At 51.2% G+C, this 19,186-nt stretch overlaps 1 protein-coding gene across 1 annotated transcript in view; it reads left to right on the top strand.

Moving 5' to 3' along the window:
- Positions 1-19,186, top strand: part of LOC308355464 ((E2-independent) E3 ubiquitin-conjugating enzyme FATS) — a gene marked incomplete at its 5' end in the record, with an annotated part of 203,689 nt that overhangs the window by 15,997 nt on the left and 168,506 nt on the right. Inside the window, one exon of the mRNA XM_080823688.1 lies at positions 3,459-3,531. Coding sequence (XP_080679814.1) covers positions 3,459-3,531 — 73 coding nt within the window. The remainder of the gene's footprint in view (positions 1-3,458; positions 3,532-19,186) is intronic.

Raw genomic sequence — 19,186 nt, forward strand, 5'->3', positions numbered from 1 at the left:
CTTATGATTGTGAGGGGTCATGTTTCTTTTAATGTCCTTGACCCTAATCGCAGCGTTCTCTTCTCAAGGAGTGTTCTTGATTGCCTCATTTCCAGTCTGGTCTTCTTCCACTTGCTTTACTCTAACTGAACATTAAGCACTCACTCGCCTTGTTCAAAAATCACTAAAACTTCCCCATCACCCAGGAAATAATATCCAAGTTAGCATAGCATTCAAGGCTGCCCGTGACACATTGTTACGGTCTGTAGCTGTGGAGACCTCCGCTCGGACCGTGAACGCTGTTATCATGTTAATGGATGCATTAACACGTGTGCTCTGACCTACGGAGCTATTCCCTGGTGTTGGATATTTCAGAAGCCTCTGACGCTTAGCCATTATGAACCACGCTGCAAAAATGTCTTTGGGAATAGAGCTTTAACTGTATGTGGGATGGGTAAAAACTCAAGGATTTTAAGCTGGGAGGGACATAACCAGCTTTGCTTTATGGAAACATGGCTGGTGATGAGGGCGAGGCAGGAGGCCGCTGGGCTGAGAATGGGGAGGTCGCTGTGGTCTAGGCCTTTAGGACGGGGGCGCCATGAAGTGGGTGGGGAGAGGGAGCTGGAGACCGAATGGAGAGGCGTTTCAGACATGTAACCAACAGGAGTTGTGGGTAGACACAGCCACGGAGAGGGCCCTGAGGGGGGCACTGGAGAGCACAGTGAGAAGCGTTTCGGGGACACAGATCACAGCGGCTCTGTCTAGATTGTGGTAAACTGAGGACTGATGGGGGGTGAGGAAATGGGACAGAGACAGTGTGGCCATCTCCTCCAAGATTTGCTGAGTGAGTGAGAAGATGAAGGGAGGAAGGTAATGTGTGTGAGAGGGAGGTTTTGGTTTTTTTGTTTTGTTTTGTTTTTGTGTTTTCAAGGGGAGAGCTGGGGGAGAGGGAGAGGAGGAGAGAGAGAATCTTAAGCATACCCACGCCTAGCCATGAGTCCGACGGGGGGCTCGATCTCACAACCCTGAGATCATGAGCTGAGTAAAAGTCAAGAATCAGAGGCTTAACCGACTGAGCTACCCAGGTGCCCCTGGTTTTGTTTTTGAGAAAGGTTTGGACGTAGTTAGAAATGTGGGGAAGGCAGAGTTGAAGACTGAGGACAGAATGAGGGTCCTTGAGGGGCATGACCAAGAAGACGGGAGAGTAGATTCCAAAGGGCACTGCATAGAATTTATCCCGGAGAAGAGGCTTTGCTTTCATTTGTTCCTTCCTTCCTTCCTTCCTTCTTTCCTTCCTTCATTCTTCCATCCCTTTTTTCCCCCCCAATAAATATTTATTGAGAGTCTACTATATGTCTGGGCCCATACTAGCAGCTAGGAATACATTGGCAAGCAAGGCTAAATAATTTTATTCCAAGAGCGGTTAGTATCTAGGGCAGAAGCAGACATCAATTATAGGTTCACATGAATTCATGTAGATTTACAGTCCAAGGTGCATATGCTGAAGGATGGGAGTGCTTCTAAAATCTTAAAAAAACAGGAAACTGGTTTTGAGATGGGTGTCTACAGACACTCCCATGATCAGGTCATGTGAGCCAAGATCCAGAAGAGGACCAAGGAAACAACATGCTTTGCAGCTGAAACAGCATGTGCAAAGGCCCTGTAGTCAGGCAGAGAATTTGTATTCAAGGGGCCAAGGGAAGCTCTAGAGAGAGGTGTCTGGTAATGCCACAGAGATTCCCTAGTGTAGACCACACAGGGCCCTCTTGTCACTTTGTCCTCGGAGCAAAAATTGTTGCTGTTCTATAGGAAGGCAGTACAATGAACAACCGGCAGAAAGTAGAGTCAAAGCCAAGTCTTCCCAGGATGTCTCTATTGGATTGAGACCCGTATTGATGACAGATTCCTGAATCCCCCTGTCACTGGGAATTCTTGGATTGGTGGTGCCCCGTACCAGTGTACAGGGTCAGCCTATACAAGATGGTGCCAGGTTTTGACGACGCAGAGGGCTGTGGGGCCTAGTCAGCTTGCCATCCGCTGGCCGTTGCTAGGACCCCAGAGAGAGAGGACGACCCTCGTTCCAAACCAGTGCTCTTCAGTATTTGTTACTTGTTACTTCACCGTGGGGTTGGGGGGGGGGGGTGGCGCTCTTACTAGGACTGCGCAGTCAATCAGAACTTGCTGGATAAAAATTAATCGTGAGTTGTCATGTCCCAGGGTAATGAAGTTGCTGAATTTGATAGCATTACTTTAAAAAATGGACATGAATATCTTTCTTAAAAGAGCCAGACAAGGCAACAGCCTCGGAGATGGGAAGCTTAAAACCTTTGCTCAGCCAGAGGGGTCTTCGGCACGTCTGTTCCCCCTTCTCCCAAGGTGGGGTCCAGACCCACCTGCTTGATCATGTTTAAAGCAACAGGGAGATGCTTCTTCTGCTGAATTTGGGATTTAAATCATTTCTCATCCTGGCATCCAATGTTGCTGCCCTTTTATTTCCTTCCTGAAAACGTTTCATGGGTTTCCGGTATTCCCTATGACATGTCCATTATAAGAACTCATAGTTCATGTCGCTCCTAGGCAACCACAGAGCAGAGAAGCCCAGGGAGTGGCAGAGAACCGTGCCTGACTCCCCAGATCTTAGCCCCACCCTGCTCTGGGTCCCACCGCTTTTCTCTGTCCCCAGATTGGCTGCCCAGATGCTGGCGATGAGGGGGGCCAACACGGGAAATGTACAATGGAAAGCTTAACTCCGCTTGGGACTAGGAAGTTAACTGAGATTCAGAACGGGAGACTGTGCTTACCGCAGGGGTTGGCAGAGTTACTCCTCAGTGCTAAGGGAGAGTCCTGGGGTGAGCTGCGTGGGGCGGACCCAGGGTGGATTCCGGTTATAGATTGAGAAGCCCAAACCCAAATTCTCACCCACAGCCAGCTGCTTTCAGAATAAACGTACAAAACAAATCTTTGCCTTTTGGCAGAGAACGTCTGCATCATAATCATACTTGCAGACAGCAGAACACTTTTGTATATATTAATCTTATTTTCATTGGGCCTTGAAGGCTAATTCCTGAAATTTGATTGCTTGTGGTTAATCAATTCATCAATATTTATTGAATGTCCAATTTTAGCTCAACACCCATTCAGCATTATGATGGGAGAGAAAAGAAATATTAGATGTGGTCCTTCGCTCTACTAGCAAAATCCACGGCAAAATCCGCATTAGCTGATTATGGTTTTTCTCCCTCCCCTCCTCCTCCTCGTGCATTTTGAAATCGCCAGAAACTTACCCTTTATTCATTTGCAGACTTAACACAGGAGAAAATGGAAATAAGTCTTCATTAAAACCTGAGTTCTTTCTTAGGAGATGGGAGAGATTCTAGAGATGTTTCTGGATGCTTTAAAAATAATAATGCACATTATTGAAGATTTTATATCTGGCAAATAAAAATATAAAACTGGGAAGGATTCTGTTTATCTTCCAGATCCACAGTCGGCTCTTCTCGTCCCCCAAAGATCATTCTGCTTGGGAAAGAAATGAAGGTCTTTCAAACGCAGGTAACGAGCTGGGCTTGACCGGGTGGCATTCCCATTCAAGCCTTTATTTGCTGTCTCTCTCCTTTATTTTTATTAATAATGAAGTGTGCTTTGGAGCCTCATCTCCCCCCACCCCAAGATGATAGCTCAGTGGCTCTGACAAGATTTGAAGCTGATTTGAATTTCTAAACACCCAGGCTTTTAGGTTGGCCGTCTCTGAAAAAGCAAACAATGCAGAAGAAATATCGGTTGCCTCAGGTAGTGTGTTTGGGACCCAAGATTGCTGCAGACGGTGGGGGTTTGGGCCAACGCGCTGCAGGGTTCCGCCAGGAATGAGTAATGGGACAAATATGGAATATTCTCGTAGCGGAGCAGCCACAATTTAAGTGTAGGCATCGTCTCTGCGCCTTCATAAATCATTTGTCGGGAAGCTTCAGTTCACAGCCCCTACACGGTTCCCACACCAGCGAGGTGGTTACAGTTCATAACTTTTATTAAGTTTGTTAACATAAGTGGTGTGGAAACAAGCTTGTTTTTCGTGTGTCTGTGAGAGGAATCAGATGGTAGTTTAGGTCCCATTTTCTGATGACACTGTAAAAAGACTGAGCTTAACAGAGTATTTCAAATGAGAGACTCTAGCAAAAACTAAGTTCTAAAGGCATGTTCCCCTGGACCAAATTTTATTTTTCATCTTCGTCTTAATTTGTAAATGTGGCAGGTGACTTGGTTTCTATGAAAAATATCCGTGTGTACATGTGCATGCTTGTGTGTGTGTGTGTGTGTGTGTGATTATACCCACGCATAGCTTCTCTCTTCCGCTACCCCTTTCTGCCCGCCCATATCAAAGGTATCCGGGACCTGAGTTCCTCTCTGTAACTGACACAGTCAGCCCAAGACAAGGATATGATTTGAAAGAAGCTTTCGTAGTTAATCCTTCCTGGAGCCCCAAAGCATGGTTTCTAGGTTATTCTTTAATAGTGGCAGGAATGTCATTTGGACCCTCAGAAAACCTAGCCCCCAAATTGCTTGTGGTGAGAACATGAGTCCCCTGGCAGGTGTCCCTGGTGGCCCGAATGGCAGGCTCGTGAAGCGGGTCTGCCCACCTGCGCCCCACAGTGGGGCTTGGGGACGTTGAGAAGGATGTCATATTTTCCTCAGAGCACTCGAGGTCGTGGAGAGAACAGTCCGTTCCGGGTGACCTAGGGGTGGACATGTCAGTCTGTTTTTCCTTGGGACGAGCTTAGCTCGAAATGGGCCTAATTGGGCGCTTCTGCGGTGGACATCGGCTCACGAGGTACTTAGCCGCTTAATGACTTAGGAACCTCACACATGCTGGCCCAGAGGCCACAGGTTATCGTCCGGGCTGCAGGGGACGTGCCCGAGCAAGCCCAGGCGAGCAGGAGAGGAGGAGATACAGGTATTCTGGCTCCCCCCCCTTCCCTCTTCTCCCCGTTTCCCTTGCCTCCTCTCTTTATTTTTCTTTCTTTTTAAATCTGTACTTTCCAAGTTTTAATTATAGAAAGATACTTAAAGGTTGTGATAACCCTTGGGCATTCTCGTATAGAAGGCAAGCAGTTGTTAAAGAAAAAAAATCGCTCATAACGCTGATTAAAGGGGGTGAAAGAGAGAAATTTTATTCAGGGCGGCCACTTTATGGGGTCTTTGATGGGGAAAGAGCATCCGGCTCCCCCTTCGAATATAAGGGAAAGTAGGAATTCACCGCCAAGGAGCAGGATGGGGGCCCATGGATGGAAAAAGCCTACGACGTAAGGGGGGTTGGCTCAGTTGGCTTGACAGGTGGGGCATGAGGAATTTGATCAGATATCAAGGGTGGGGGATTTTTTTTTCTAAATGGAACCAGCAGGATTCTTTCTAAAAGTGGACTAAATAGGCCAAGGACAGAGCCCAAGGGGGAGGCCTCGTCACTTCGAGTTCTCGGAGAAGCCTGACTCGGGGTGAATGGAGGAGAGTGTCTGTCAGAGTCAGGCTCCTCCTTCCCTGGCTGGCCGACGCTCCGGGGGGCCGTCCAGGCTCTGTGCGTCTGGCTGCGAGGCCATTCCCATCTGTTAAAGAGAAATGACACTGTTAACTGGTCTAAAATGACCAGACTTGGGAGCTACTGCAGGAGAGAATGTCAACCCCAGTGGAGAACTGAGCTCAGCTCTGAAGGCAGCCAGGGCAGCCCGGGGTCTGCAGCCGGTCGTTGTGGGGGACTCGGTGCCTACAACATTACCAGGGAGAGAGAGCTCGATTGGTGTCAGGGGTGGGGGAAAGTCCTTTAAACCGGCTCAGCAGGGTTCTCTCTAAATCTGGGCTCAGCAGCATTCTTTGCTAAAACTGGATGTGACAGGCCCCCGGAGGCGCAGAGGAGCCTGGCTCAAGTTAGGTCGAGGAGGGTGCGTGGACACATCTCTTTTCTGAAAACTGGCCCGAGCAGCCACCTGTGCCCTCGGGGCTCTCTGTGGTCCGGTTTGGTGGCTCCGGGAAGAGCAGGAGTTTGCTTTGGGAGTGAGAGTCCCTGCCCCACCGTCCTGAGAGGGGCCCAGCACAAGGGTGAAACCTGGATCGGTCTTCTCTGTGGACTTGGGGGCCCGAGGGAGCAGAGTTTTAGATCAAATTAGGTGTCACAAGGACTAGAAACACACACAAGGGAAACCACGGTTAGGAAACCAGTGAACGTAGTGGAAGGATGCTCCGTCAGGTTGCAAAAAGCCCCAGAACCCAGGGGACTCCGTGGGCTCCGGCAGCGAGAACGTGAGGGCCCTCGTCTAGAGCTACCGTAATAGGGCTCGATGCCTGCTGCCTGCCGCCTGCCGCTTGTGTCTGTCAAATCACCTTCTCAGGCTCCACCCTGATTCAGTCACCTCAGGTCAGGAAGCAAGGTCAAATGTCAGAAACGTGGCTTCCGAGGATCTGATCCTCTGCGTACCTGGCTAGCAGGGCAATTCTTCCAGAAGGAGCCCACGGGCCAGGCAGATGCCAGCTCCCAGAATCTCAAGTCTGGGAAGGGCCAGTGGGTCCTTTTGTCCAGGTTCTGCCTGGTGTTGGAAGCCCTCCTACTCATTCCCATGCAGAATCGGGGCCGTCTCTGCAGAGGAGGCTGACCCCGTACGGCCCCACAGAAGGCGGGCTTACTCTCTGAAGGAGGCTCACGACCTGCTCCCACGGCTGGAATTTTTAGAAAGCCTTTGAATTGTGTTGAGCCAAAATAAAATAAGTTATTTATTTGTTTTCAATCTGTACTGAGAAGCCAAAGAGGACTCAGTAAATACTGAGTTCCTAGAGTGCACGACCTGACCCACGTTCTAGGAAGTCTCCTCGGTGTGCCGGTCCAAGCAGGAGGTGATGCGGGTTTTGTCCAGTGCAGGAGCGGGGGTGTGGGATCGCTGGAGCACTGGGGAAATGACAGGATATTTGCAGTAAGGAGGAGGTTGAAAGATGTTTCCGGGCAGAGAGTGCTGGCCTTCGTGGGGTAGGGAATTCAGGGTCCAGGAGGTTCATAGAGTTGGGGGGGGGTACTCGTGGGAGGATCCTGAATTTGTGGGGTTTGCATCCTGTCCTCGTGAGAGGCCGCCTGCCTTAGATGGCCAGGAAGCATTCGGCAATTTGGTGTTGTGATCTGAAGACCGGTTAGGGTTGTAGAGCCCAATGCGACCATTATTTCCAGGCAGGGTGTGAGAAGCCATGAGAACAGCTGGGATTGATGCAAAAGAAAATGCGTGAGCGGGGTGGAAGAGGGCGAAGCTGCAAAACCAGAGGAGCCCGCGTGTGTGGGGTGGCGGCTGGGGGTGACGGTGGGGACAGGGAAGAGCAGCACTGTCCTGGGAACCACACACCGGTGTCAGGGTTTTGTTTTCTAAGATGAGGTACTTAGTGCACGGCCGACTTTGTCCTCACTTCGCTTTGTCCTCACTTTATCTTTAGAGAAGTCTCTCTACTTGCTCAGGTCTAATTTTGATCTCCAATAACCGTGGTTCTGGGCGCCCCATCTCTCCTGGCCACTCTAGCACTCAGCAGTGTGGGCGGTACGCCCCTGTTGCAGAAGCTTAGGTCAGGGGAGTATCTGGTGCAAATAGGGCTCAAGTGCTTATGCACGAAATCGGAAAGGAACGTCTCCGGATTTTCATTTTTGCTTCCTTTGCCTGCACGTTGCAACTACCCACGGTTTCTGTCATTGGAAATTCCAAGAGTGGGAAGGGCGGGGAGCCAAGTTTTTATGGTAAAATCATCCCATTGGCAAGACCTTTGGCATCTGGTTGGCCTGTGTGAAACTTCGGATTGCAATGATTAATAGGATCCAAACACCAAGAGAGAAAAAAAATGCAGGAAGGGCGACGGTGTCTGCCCAAACTCACATCTGTTTTCAAAATCAGAGGAAGGTAGGAAGTCGCTTTGAAATTTCCATTCTGTGTGTTATAAAAAGATTCCTTTCACTGGTTCCCCCATCACTGAGCTACCTGTCTGCAGACAAGGCTGCTTAATCTGAGGACTGAGCAGCGGTTGAAGGTTTAGGTGCTTCGTTAAGCCATTGCTGGGGCATCCTTTACGGGAAATGTATGGAAGGGTAATTGATGAAGGTCACCGGGAAATTTTAATTACTAATTCACTTGGCTTAGGAAGGAAGGTGGGACGGCATAAAATTTTCTCCCTCCTGATCAATTAAGCCCGACCTTTATAACTGGCAGTTTTTAAAGGGTGGGTCTTTGATTGATGAGTGGGATGAAGTCATTATATTTCACTTAAAACTCGAGGGTCACTGTTTCTTTTCTCCAGCTTTTATAAGAGCAGTGAAGTGCTCCCTTCATAACCATACTTTTCACTTTCATCAGCATCGAGTCAAACAGCTCCCGACACAACACATACCCTTGACTATCCCTCAAGGAAGGGTTGGTCTGTTACCCCTTAAAAACCACCTTGAGAGGATGTGAGTTGTATTTTGTTTCTCTTCTGCAATCTGTAATTGCAGTTTCTCTATGAACAAAGTCCAGCAGGAACACCGTATTTATGTTTTCCCTGAAAAACCTGGTTTTTATTCAGGCTCTAATTGTTGAGGCAGAAATATGTGGATTTTTCTTTTTTTTAATGCAGGAGCCGTTTTGATCATATTTTATCACCATCTGCCTCATTCTCACAGATCCTCCCCGCCTGTGAGGAGAAGTCATCTAGGGAACACGGTCTAGGAGTAGCTTTAATCAGTGTAACTTCTCTGCTTAGAAATCACACCAGTCCTCAGAGGGCACAGCATTTGGTGCCACTCCACATCCGACCCTACACGTGCCCATCACTCTCCTTGCCTATGGGGACTCTTCGGAAACCACCTTCTAGATCTTTCAAGTGTGAACATCCTTCCTTTTGTCAGATGCGTTCCCTGATGCAACTGGCCCATCCTTGGTACTTAAGGCTTTGTTTATTCCAGAATTAGAGTCCTTCCTGCGTTGCCTTGTTTCCCTTGTAGACTTGTCTCTTCCCTCGAAGACTTGTCTCATCAAGACCGTTGGTTTGGAGGGCAGGGGCCTTGTCTCACTCAGCTCTCTGTTCCCAAGGTCAGGGACCAGCGCACGCAAGTTCTTCACTGGCTTGCACAGGCTTATTTGTCCGAAGGAACCATGTAGAGCCATCTCCAGGGACCTGCCTTGAGTTTCCCAGGAGAGCGTGCAGAGCAGCCTGGGAGTTGGATCTTGTGACAGCAGTTGAGAGCCTGTGGGGGAAAGCAACTGCCTTTGGGTTTTTCTAAGACTCTTTCAAGTGCCTTTCCTGTTCTGTTACTCAGCTTCCTTTGTGGAAGGGGGTGGAAACCTCCCTCCACCCGGGTGGCTCCTACATAGGCTGCTTGGTGCCCACTCTGTCCGGGGCCCAGGTGGGAAAAGGCAGCATCCCTTATCTGACCACCCAAGAAGAAAGGACATTTATTCCTGTTTTTCTGCGGAAGATGAAAGGGACACATTGGGGTCTGTCGTACCTACTTGCGTAGAACATTATTGGGGCGAATAGAGACCAAGTAGCTTTGTCACAGGGGTGTGTGACAGTCCCCTGCTTGCTCCCTGATGGAGAACCATTATGCTCCAGCCCCTTCCTGACTTCTGCCCGGTGGCTGCTGGGTCTTGATCCTCCGTTTTGTTGCGATCACCCATACTTAGTGCCATAAGCAACTTCCCCCCCGACATGAATTTCTGCCTCTGGCCCCATCTTTACCCATCACCTGGTCATAAGCTAATTTAAAAATAATTGGTAAAATAATGGGCTAAGCAAAGAGCTCGGCTGAAGATTTGCCAGTCTGTGTAGCTCTGTGTCAGAAAGACGCGCACCTGGCCAGAGTTAACTATCTCCTCTCCAAGGCCTAGAAGCTTAGTCATTACCTCTCGGGTACCGAGGAGCAAAAGGGGCTCGTCTAGAAGTGTGGAAATCCGCTGCTGCGGTAGACAGGAGCTACCGGTAGGGGTCCGTGAGGGCCGCTGTGTCTTATTCTTGGGAGGACGAGGAGGACCAGTCATCATGTCCATTCATCTCCCCTGAAGCGTGTGAGCCCTTCCGCCTTGCCATGGCTACCAGGGCGGGCCTCTTTGGGTTTCGGTATTCTCACCTGAACGAAGGGGCTGGGTCCAAGAGCCAGGCATCCAGCACCACGCTTTTGCTGGAAAGGAGCACCTGTTGGTGAAAGGGCATCCAGAAGCCCAGGTCCAGTGGCCAAGCGGCAGCCCCACACTCTCCAGCACGGAGACAAGATTTTATGGAAATCGCAGTGCGAGGAACATGCTCTGCTCTAGCGATGGTGCCCGAGTGGAGGAGAGCGTCCGAGTGCTCCGTGGAGCCTGAGCCAGAAACAGGTCTCTCGGCTCCCCCCAGACCTGTGGCGGCGGAGTCTGTGGGTGTGGAGCCCAAGAAGCTGTCACTGGCATCTCCTGTGGGAACCACCGCTGTGGGTCTTTGGGAGTTTGCTGTGTTTTTAAGAAATAAATGGGGTTGTCTTTCCTTCACGTCTAGGGGTCACTCAGCATGGAGCTCTTCGACAAGGGCTGTTTTAATTGCCTCGACTTTGTGCTGTGGGTCAGGGAGGGGTTCCTGCCCCTGGGTGTTGGGGGTGGCCGGGCACGACGCCTGACCCCTGGCAGGTGACACAGTGGCAGTTCATGGGTCACATATAGCTCATAGCCCCGGGGACCCAGGGACCAGCATGCCACCGGCCACCTGTCACCTGCAGGGCCACATGAGGCTTGCACTGCAGGACAAAGTGAACGAGTGCAGGCTTTGTACTGTTGGGGGGGGGGGTGACCCCTGCCTCCTGTGGGAGGACGTAATAGGATTGTTTGAGTAATTCCATGAGTTGGAAGGGAAACGAAGCTACAGCCCAGGGACAAGCAGGAGCTGCTCCTGCTCCCCGTGATAAGGAGGGTTGTTTGGCCGGGACTCTTGTCTGTGGGAGCAGGGCTGGAAGGGGAATTTGCCATTTGGCCAGATGAAGCCTTCTTAGTTTCACCGGATGTCAAAACAGCACACAATATGGGGTCTTAATTGTAGGCCTTACACCACGAGGGCCTGGTGCGGGGAGAGCGAAGATGTGGTGGACTGGGCAGAATGACATGGTCTGGGAGCTGGGGGGTTAACACGCCTGCTGGGGCAAGGAGGACAGAGAGCTTGGACTCAGCTTCTGAGAGCATGGTGAGAGCTAGGTGTGGACACTAGCTGGGCAAGAGGTCAGCATCGGGGACATGCAGCTAGAGGACACAGTGTCCTCAGATGGAGGAGTGCATCCTGGTGGCTGGGAATGTAGGGTGGGGGCACGTGGAGAGAGAAATGGGCTGGATCTGACTCAGGGTAGGTCTCGCCCAGAGTGCCTAAGGTCCCAGCATCAGGTACAGGAATCGGACGCAAGCCAGGGACTCGATCCCCAGCAAGGCAGGAACCCAGGTTCTAGACTGGGTTCAGATTGGGCACGAGAAGCGATGGAGCTCTAGTATCTCTCTAAGCCAAGACTGCTGCCCGTCTCGGGAATGGCATCGCCATCCATGTGGCTGCTCAAGCAGGAGACCTAAGAGTCTTTCTGCCCCTGCCACACCCCCATGCCCAATCCACGACCTCATCTCTCTGATTTATCTCCTGATCATCTCCGAGACACATCCCTGCTGCCACGTTGGTCTGGACTACTGCAGTGGTCTGTGCTTTCTCTGTCTAGTCCCTGCTCACGGCCAGAATGAGCTGGGTGGGCCGTGCTTTTCCCTCCTTTGAAGTCCTGCCATGTCCTTCAGTTGCTCATGAGGATAATTCTATCGTCTGAGAGGCCCTGGGGGCACCAGTCCCTGAGCTCCCTCTTTCCCTCTCTCCCCCTCTCTTCCACCCCTGTTCTCCATCTGTGCCTCCTCTGTGGGGCCCCTGGGCAAGCTGATCTCTTTGCTTCAACCATGCTGCCTGTTCCCTTCCCCCTAAGTGACCTAGGCTACAGAGTCTCACCCATACGTCCTAGGGAAGAATCCCTGATCTCAAGACCAGTCCTACTCCAGGCACTTGGAGTCTCCCCTCCTCTTCCTTGCTGCACTGGTGATGATCACGTGGCATTTATTTGTACTTGATAAACACCTGCTCCCCCATCCAGACCGCGAGCTGTGCGGGAGCTTGGATTTTGCCTGCCAGCCCCTGTACCAGGCTAGGTTTGCCGTAAACAGCTGTTGGGGGGATGAGCCAGGTGGGGGGAAGAAGGAGCTAAGTCACCCGTGGAGCCTGGAGCGCCCTGGGGACAGGGAGTCAGGCACATCCCCAGGGCTCACTCAGAAGGACTTTCAGAGGACACTCTGGGACACTGTGTACACCCCTTCCTGCCCTGTCTTCCTCCTCCTCTCTGAACTGGTGCGACGCTCCCTTCCAGCCTCGGGTTTCTGAGTCTCCTTCCTCAGACGTCACCCACCTCTCTCCCGGTGGCATCACCTGCCTGCCGCAGAGCCCACAGCCCGGGGGGCTGACACGCGATTGTTGGTGGGATGTTCAGCTGCCTTAAGTTAAAGAAGCTCATCGGTTTCTACTTTCTTACTGTTAGTTGGATGTCCAGAGCCCCCGAGAGAAAAAGAACCTTTACAAATAACTGTCAAAGTCCCACACTCCTTCTGAAGGGTCGATGTCACTGGGGAAAGGTTGCAAATAAAAGGCCACCCCCACCCCCAGCTCCGTGGGCCCGGCTGTGCCGAGCACTGCGTGTTAGAGTGAAATTCTGTGAAATTCTGTGAATAGGGTGTGGGGAGACAGACCTGCTGAAGAGCTGACGTGTCACAGGTTTTTTGTTTGTTTGTTTGTTTTTTAATATTTTATTTATTTATTTGACAGAGAGAGATCACAAGTAGGCAGAGAAGCAGGCAGAGGGGGAGGGGGAAGCAGGCTCCCCGCTGAGCAGAGAGCCAATGCGGGGCTCGATCCCAGGACCCTGAGATCATGACCTGGACCGACCGAAGGCAGAGGCCTAACCCACTGAGCCACCCAGGCGCCCCATGAGCTGACATGTTACAGGTTTGAGTAGCTTCGTGCCCAGCGGGCCATCTAAAGAAGAGATTCTTTAAAAGAAATAAGTACATAAACAAAGGCAGCCCAAATTGAAAGTGACGCGTGGAATTAAATGTGTTTTTGAAGCTTCTCGTGTTATTGAACATAATGGTCATGTTAGTGTCCGGCTTTGCAGCACGAGAGGAGAATTTCTGTGGCAGCTGGACTGTGGCTGAGCCCAGGGGATGGGGACGCGGAGGAAAGGGCCTCCCGAACAGAGCAACACCATCTACCCCCACCGCCCGTTTGACCTCTTGGTACATACAGTAAATACAGCAGTGCTGGCCATAAGATGGTTCTTGCAAAACACCTGCTTTTGAACAGAGCGTCTCCCGACTCGCTTCCTCCTCTCCTGCTTCCCGCCGGCGATCTCTCTCTCTTTCTGGGTGCGGGTGCAGGCGGCCCCTCGGCCTCAGGGCCGGGGGTACTGGGCTGGGGGTGGGCGGCCCGTGCCTGGCCGAGAGGGAGCTCGCAGTCAGAGGTGACAGCTGCTAGAAAAAGAAAATTAGCGCCACTACCCCATTCCAGCTCCCAGGGGAGTGCAAAGACGTGGTGTTTCCTGGTAAAAACTGCGTTTCTGCGTTGGAGTAATTTGACAGGTAGGAGCTGGCTTCTGTGTTCAAAGAGGCCACTGTTCTGGAAGAGGCCTCGGCTTCGTGTCACATGCCTCTTGTGGGCACAGGAGGAGACCTTATGTTTATGAAACCTCCTGGAACATTTCGGCCTTAGGCTGGCATGTGCCAGCGCCGCCTGACCTCTGTGCTGAGGAGGGAGCTCCTGAATCTTATTTTAAGAGCTTCCGCGAAGAACTTGCTGTTCTCCCCGAGCTACCTTGACCACAGAGGGCTGAGTCTCCTTAAAGCGGCTCAGGCTATTTTTAAATGGAGCTCTTTCTTCAGATGGAACCTCGTGGGAAGCCAGTTTGGGAGACAGACCGAACAGAGGTGCCCTGGCTGCGGGGGGCCCTGTCCCCCGGGAGGGGGTCTGCAGGTCCCGCCAGGCTGCCCGCCTCAGAGCAGGATTTGAAAACCACCCTCCGCAGGACTTGCGGGGGAGCGCACAGAGCATTTGGATACAGATTGATTGCTTTCTCTCTGAACGTGGAGGCTGCCCATCGTTAACCCGGAGCCCGTGCAATGAGCAGGTTATCACCGTGGACAGGCCATTTCCACCTACAGCCCTCCCCCGTGTCTCTATCGATCGGCTCTCGGGTTCCTAAATCCTGCCTCATTGAGGGCTCTCCGGAACGCGCTGCTCTTGGAGCCTCTGAGCTTCAGCGGCTGGTTCTGCGGGTGGAGGGCTGGCCCCTGGCCCCGCGAAGGGAGAAGGGGTGGGAATGTGCCCTGGGTTTCAGCTGGAAGAGGGGATGTGGCAGAGTGTATAATGGGACGATGCTTTTAAAATTCCCTTCCCTTTCCGGTATTAAATGGCTTTGCTTTCATGACCCTCAGCTCACGGTTTCTTTCAGTTCCTTCATGCCGGCCCTGGCGGGACTCCAGCTACTTACTCAGCTGCGAACGTGGCCTTCTCTAATGCCTTGCGTGTGCCCCGGGTGGATTTGTTCTTTTTATGGGACTGAGGAGACAGTCTCGGGCGGTGATTAAACATCGAGACTGTCAGCCTGCCGAGGGGGCTGAGCCTCATTCCCGGACGGCTCTGGACGCAGGCAGGGCCGGGGTCAGGGCGCTCGCTTCCAGAAAGCTGTGCCCTGCGATGGGGTTGGGGTATGCGGTGTCCGAGCGCAGGGTGTCTGAGGGTGAATTACAGTTGGGGTCAGAGGTTCCTGCCTTCGGGAACAAGACTGGAGTCAGCGTGGGGGCCGGGGGGCGAGACTAGAGGGCTTTGGGCGATCCCAGCTCCTTCACTGTTCACTCTTTGACTTTGGACAACTTGGTAGAGCTCTGTGAGACTCAGTTTCACCATTTGTAATGGTGGAATAACACCTACTGTGCGTCGTTATTTCAAGGAGCAGTCATCTCAGATAGAAAACACTAATCCCAACCATTTGGTAAAAGCTTATTTTACTGTGGTGAGAAGACTTAACATAAGGTCTACCCACGTGACAACGTGTCAAATGAACCCTGGCTGAGCACTGATTACGGATACAGTGTTGTACAGCCGATCTCTTGCACACATTGCTTAACCAAAACCTTATGTCCATTGATCAGTAATTCCCCATCTTCCCCTCCCTGTCGCCCCCGGCCCTCACCACCCCCGGTTCTGATTCTAGGAATCCGACCATCTCACACACGTCACGGACGTGCAATTGCGCAGGGTTTGTTTTTCGGGGACTGGCTCGCTTCACTCGCCTGGTGTCCTCCAGGTCCGTCCGCGTTGTTGCATACGGTAGGGTTTCCTTCCTGCTGAGAGCTGAGGAGTATCTCATCGTGCACATTTCCCACACTGTCTTTATCTGTTCATCCGCTGATGGATGGGTGGTTGGGGTTGTTTCCACATCTCGACTTCTGTGAATGGTGCTGCGGGGACCATGGGGCTGTGAGTATAACTTCAAAATCGTGATTTCAGTTCCTCAGATAAATACCCAGAAGTGGGGTTGCTGGATCCCAGGGTGGTTCTGATTTTTAACTTTTGGGGAAAAAACCCACATCATTTTCTGTGGTGGCTGCACAATTTTGCGTTCCCAACAACAGGAGACAAGGTTTCCAATTTCTCCACATCCTTGCCAGCATTTGTTACTTTTTTTCCCCCAGCTTTTTTTTTTTTTTTAAATTAACATATAATGTATTATTTGGTTCAGGGGTACAGGTCTGTGAATCATCAGTCTTACACACTTCACAGCACTCCCCACAGCACATACCCTCCCCAGTGTCCATCACCCAGCCACCTCATCCCTCCTACTCCCTCCCCTCCAGCAACCCTCAGTTTGTTTCCTGACATTAAGAGTCTGTTACGGTTTGTATCCCTCCCTGGTCTCATATTGTTTCATTTTTTCCCCTCCCTGCCCCCACGATCCCACCCCCCTCAAAATCCTCATATCAGAGAGATCATTGATAATCGCTGTCCGGACAGGGGTGAGTTTAGATCTCTCATTGTAGTTTTGATTTGCATTTCCCTGATACTGAGTGGCGAATGTTCGTTGTTGATATTTAAATGAGCATTGCAGGCTCTCAATGTCTACCACTGCCAAAAATATACTGGTACTTACAGGTTATGCCCTTATATTCTTTTTTTTTTTTTAAAGATTTTATTTATTTGTTTGACAGACAGAAATCACAAGCAGGCAGAGGCAGGCAGAGAGAGGAGGAAGCAGCAGGCTCCCCGCCGAGAGAGAGCCTGACACGGGGCTCGATCCCAGGACCCTGGGATCGTGACCTGAGCCGAAGGCAGAGGCTTTAACCCACTGAGCCACCCAGGTGCCCCTATGCCCTTATATTCTTTCTGGAGCATTCTATTTGAGCTGCATGTTGGAGGAGGAGAGAGAAGGTGAGGCTGGGGGCCACAAGAGCAGGGGAAGGGTGAGGTAAAGCACAAGGATAGAAGGACAACCTGCCAGATGACCTGTGGGCTCACTCCAGGTCTGCCACAGCTGGACATCTCTATTCATAAGTGACCCCACAGTTGGTCGCCATGCTCAGCCTGTCCCCTTGGCTTCCTTCTCCTTTATCCCCACAGCTTTATCCCAGACAGGGGGTGCTCTTCTCCTAGCTTATCCCAGAGCCTCATGCCCTATCCCTTCCTTGGCCAGGAGCCCTGCAGTGACCAACTTTGTCCCTGTCCTAGGCCATCTGGGCAGGCCACCCCAAGGATGGGTCAGGCTACACCCCTGGCCTGTGCTTCTGAACCCTTCAGCAGATGTCTGCAGACTCCCTGCCCTGGGTGCTGCTCTGTCTCAGGCAGACACTTCTGTACCTTCCCCAGGGAATCCCCTGGTAATTTGTGGAACGTCCTCCATCTTCTCCTCTGTAACATGTCCTGTCCAACAGCAAAATTCCGTGTGGGTCCTCATGGGTCTCATGGGTCTCATGGGTCTCTGGGCAATTATTGGAAGATGATGGAAAATGCCTGCAGAGCTGCGACGTTGTACCTTCCCAGACAGGTTTTATCATGTGGGTGACAGTGGTGAGGGCCACATCTGGGTGTTGGCTGCAGGTCTGACACCAGGCTCCATGGAGTTCCAGAAAGACCAGTTTGTCAGAGAACCTAGGGGGAGAGAAGGTATAAACACCAGCAATAGGCTTCACATGCCCGTGACCACAGTCATGCCAAAAACATACCATCTCCAAGACTCATTGGCTCATAGAAGCATAAACATTTCTTTGGCTCTTAAAGCACAGGTCGACAATTCTGGCTCCTGGTTTTTGGCTTTGGCTTTGGTCTTGTCTGGGCTTGCTTATGTGGTGGGGGTCAGCAGGCTATCCGCAGGGGAGGATGGCTCAAGCAGGCTGCTTGGGAATGCTCCCAAGGTGAAGGCCAGGGACAAGACAGAAACAGAAGTGCAGCAGCATGTCTTCAAGCCAAAGCAAGTCAAGTGATGGAACTCAGAATCTAGAGGTGAGAACCTCAGCTCTGAAAGGGCTATGGGGGATGCAAGGACTTGGAACTCTTAACGCCGTCCATCTACCAATGGTGCACCTAGCAATCTAGCAGTCTAGCATCCACCGACCCACGATGCATGCAGCAGTCTAGCAGTCCAGCACCCATCTACCAGCGATGCATCTAGCAATCTAGCACTCTAGCATCCATCTAGCAATGACGCTTCTAGCAACCAACAATCAAGCAATCCAGCATCCATCTACCAACGATGCATCTAGCAATCGGCATGGACAGGGTTTGTGCTCTTTTTTTTTTTTACAACCACTCCATGGTGAAGGTACTTTTCTGCCCATTCAATAGATAAGATTATTGCAATTCAGAGAAGTCTAGTTACGTATGAGGTTGCTGAACTGTTCTTCCCTAAGATGGGGTTCTACTCTGAGTTTTGTGATGGGAGTTAATGCAGTGGGGCACACTCATGCTAAGTGCACCTGCACCTGGCCCTTGGTGATTGCACGATGAATGCTGGCTGCCCACAGGTTTGGGGCCACACGTGTCTAGGGACCACACACGTCACGTGTGTCATTGCAGCCCCAATGCCTGGCACACGGTCTGGAACCCAATCAATAGTTGTTCAGTGGATGCATGACAACACGTAGAGTCTTGGGAAGGTAATACCTCCTAGTCAGTTGGCCAGATCTGGGTCTGAGTCTGATTAGTCATTGATTACCTACAGGACCTCTGGTTTTGGAGTCCAGGAGACTTGGTGTCTCTTGAAGGTCACCCTTGAAGGTTTCCAATCCCATCTCTTCCATGTGAATTTTGCCTGTTTATGTGCCTTGGGATTCTGCTCCCTAGAATGTTGGCAATTCCAGCTCTGTTAGGGCCCCTGTAGCCACATAAACAGGGATAGTGTCTGGTCCCCCATGGACATCCGCCCCATCTGTTCTTGCCACTAAGCAGTGGCTTAGTCCTTGGCCTTCAGAGGAAGCTCTACTTGGTGGCTCCTTCTTGACGGTTTCATAGTGTTCGTGCTTCTGTTTCTGTATCTGCTCCTTGGGTGTTGGTATTTGTGCTACCTGTCTTCCATTTCAGTCATTCACTGTTCAAAACCCTGCCATCCAGGAAGTTCAGAGATCTCAAAGTCCTGGAAGATAGAGATTGGATAAATCGGGATGGCAGTCCCCTTTTACTGAGCACTCAGCATGTGACAGGAACTGTGCTGGGCACGGGGTGTGCAATGTTGAACATAACACCAAGCGAACTTGCCTTCCTAATATTTATATTCTAGAGGTTCAGGATGGACAAAAATCAAGTAGACAGACGAATAAGCAAAATTATTGCTTGATGCATAAACAATGAATCTTGGAAGACTGAAAAAAATAAAAGAAAATAATTATAACAAGGAGAGGAGAGAGAAACACAGATGGGTGACTGCTTCAGGTCCGAAAGGGTGGAAAGGAGTCTGCCGTATGGGGAGCTGGGGTGGGGACTGTTTCAGGCCGAGGAAGCATGATGTGCAAAGTTCCTAAGGGAGGGAGGAGCCTGACATGTTCAGGATGGGAAAAGGAAAGCTGGTGTGGTTTGATCATAGCGAAGAAGTAGGGGGTAGGAGACATGGTTGGAGCGGTGATCAGGCAGAACCTGGAGGGCTGGCCAG

The sequence above is a fragment of the Martes martes genome (assembly GCF_963455335.1).
Source record: "Martes martes genome assembly, chromosome: 14".
Taxonomy (NCBI): domain Eukaryota; kingdom Metazoa; phylum Chordata; class Mammalia; order Carnivora; family Mustelidae; genus Martes; species Martes martes.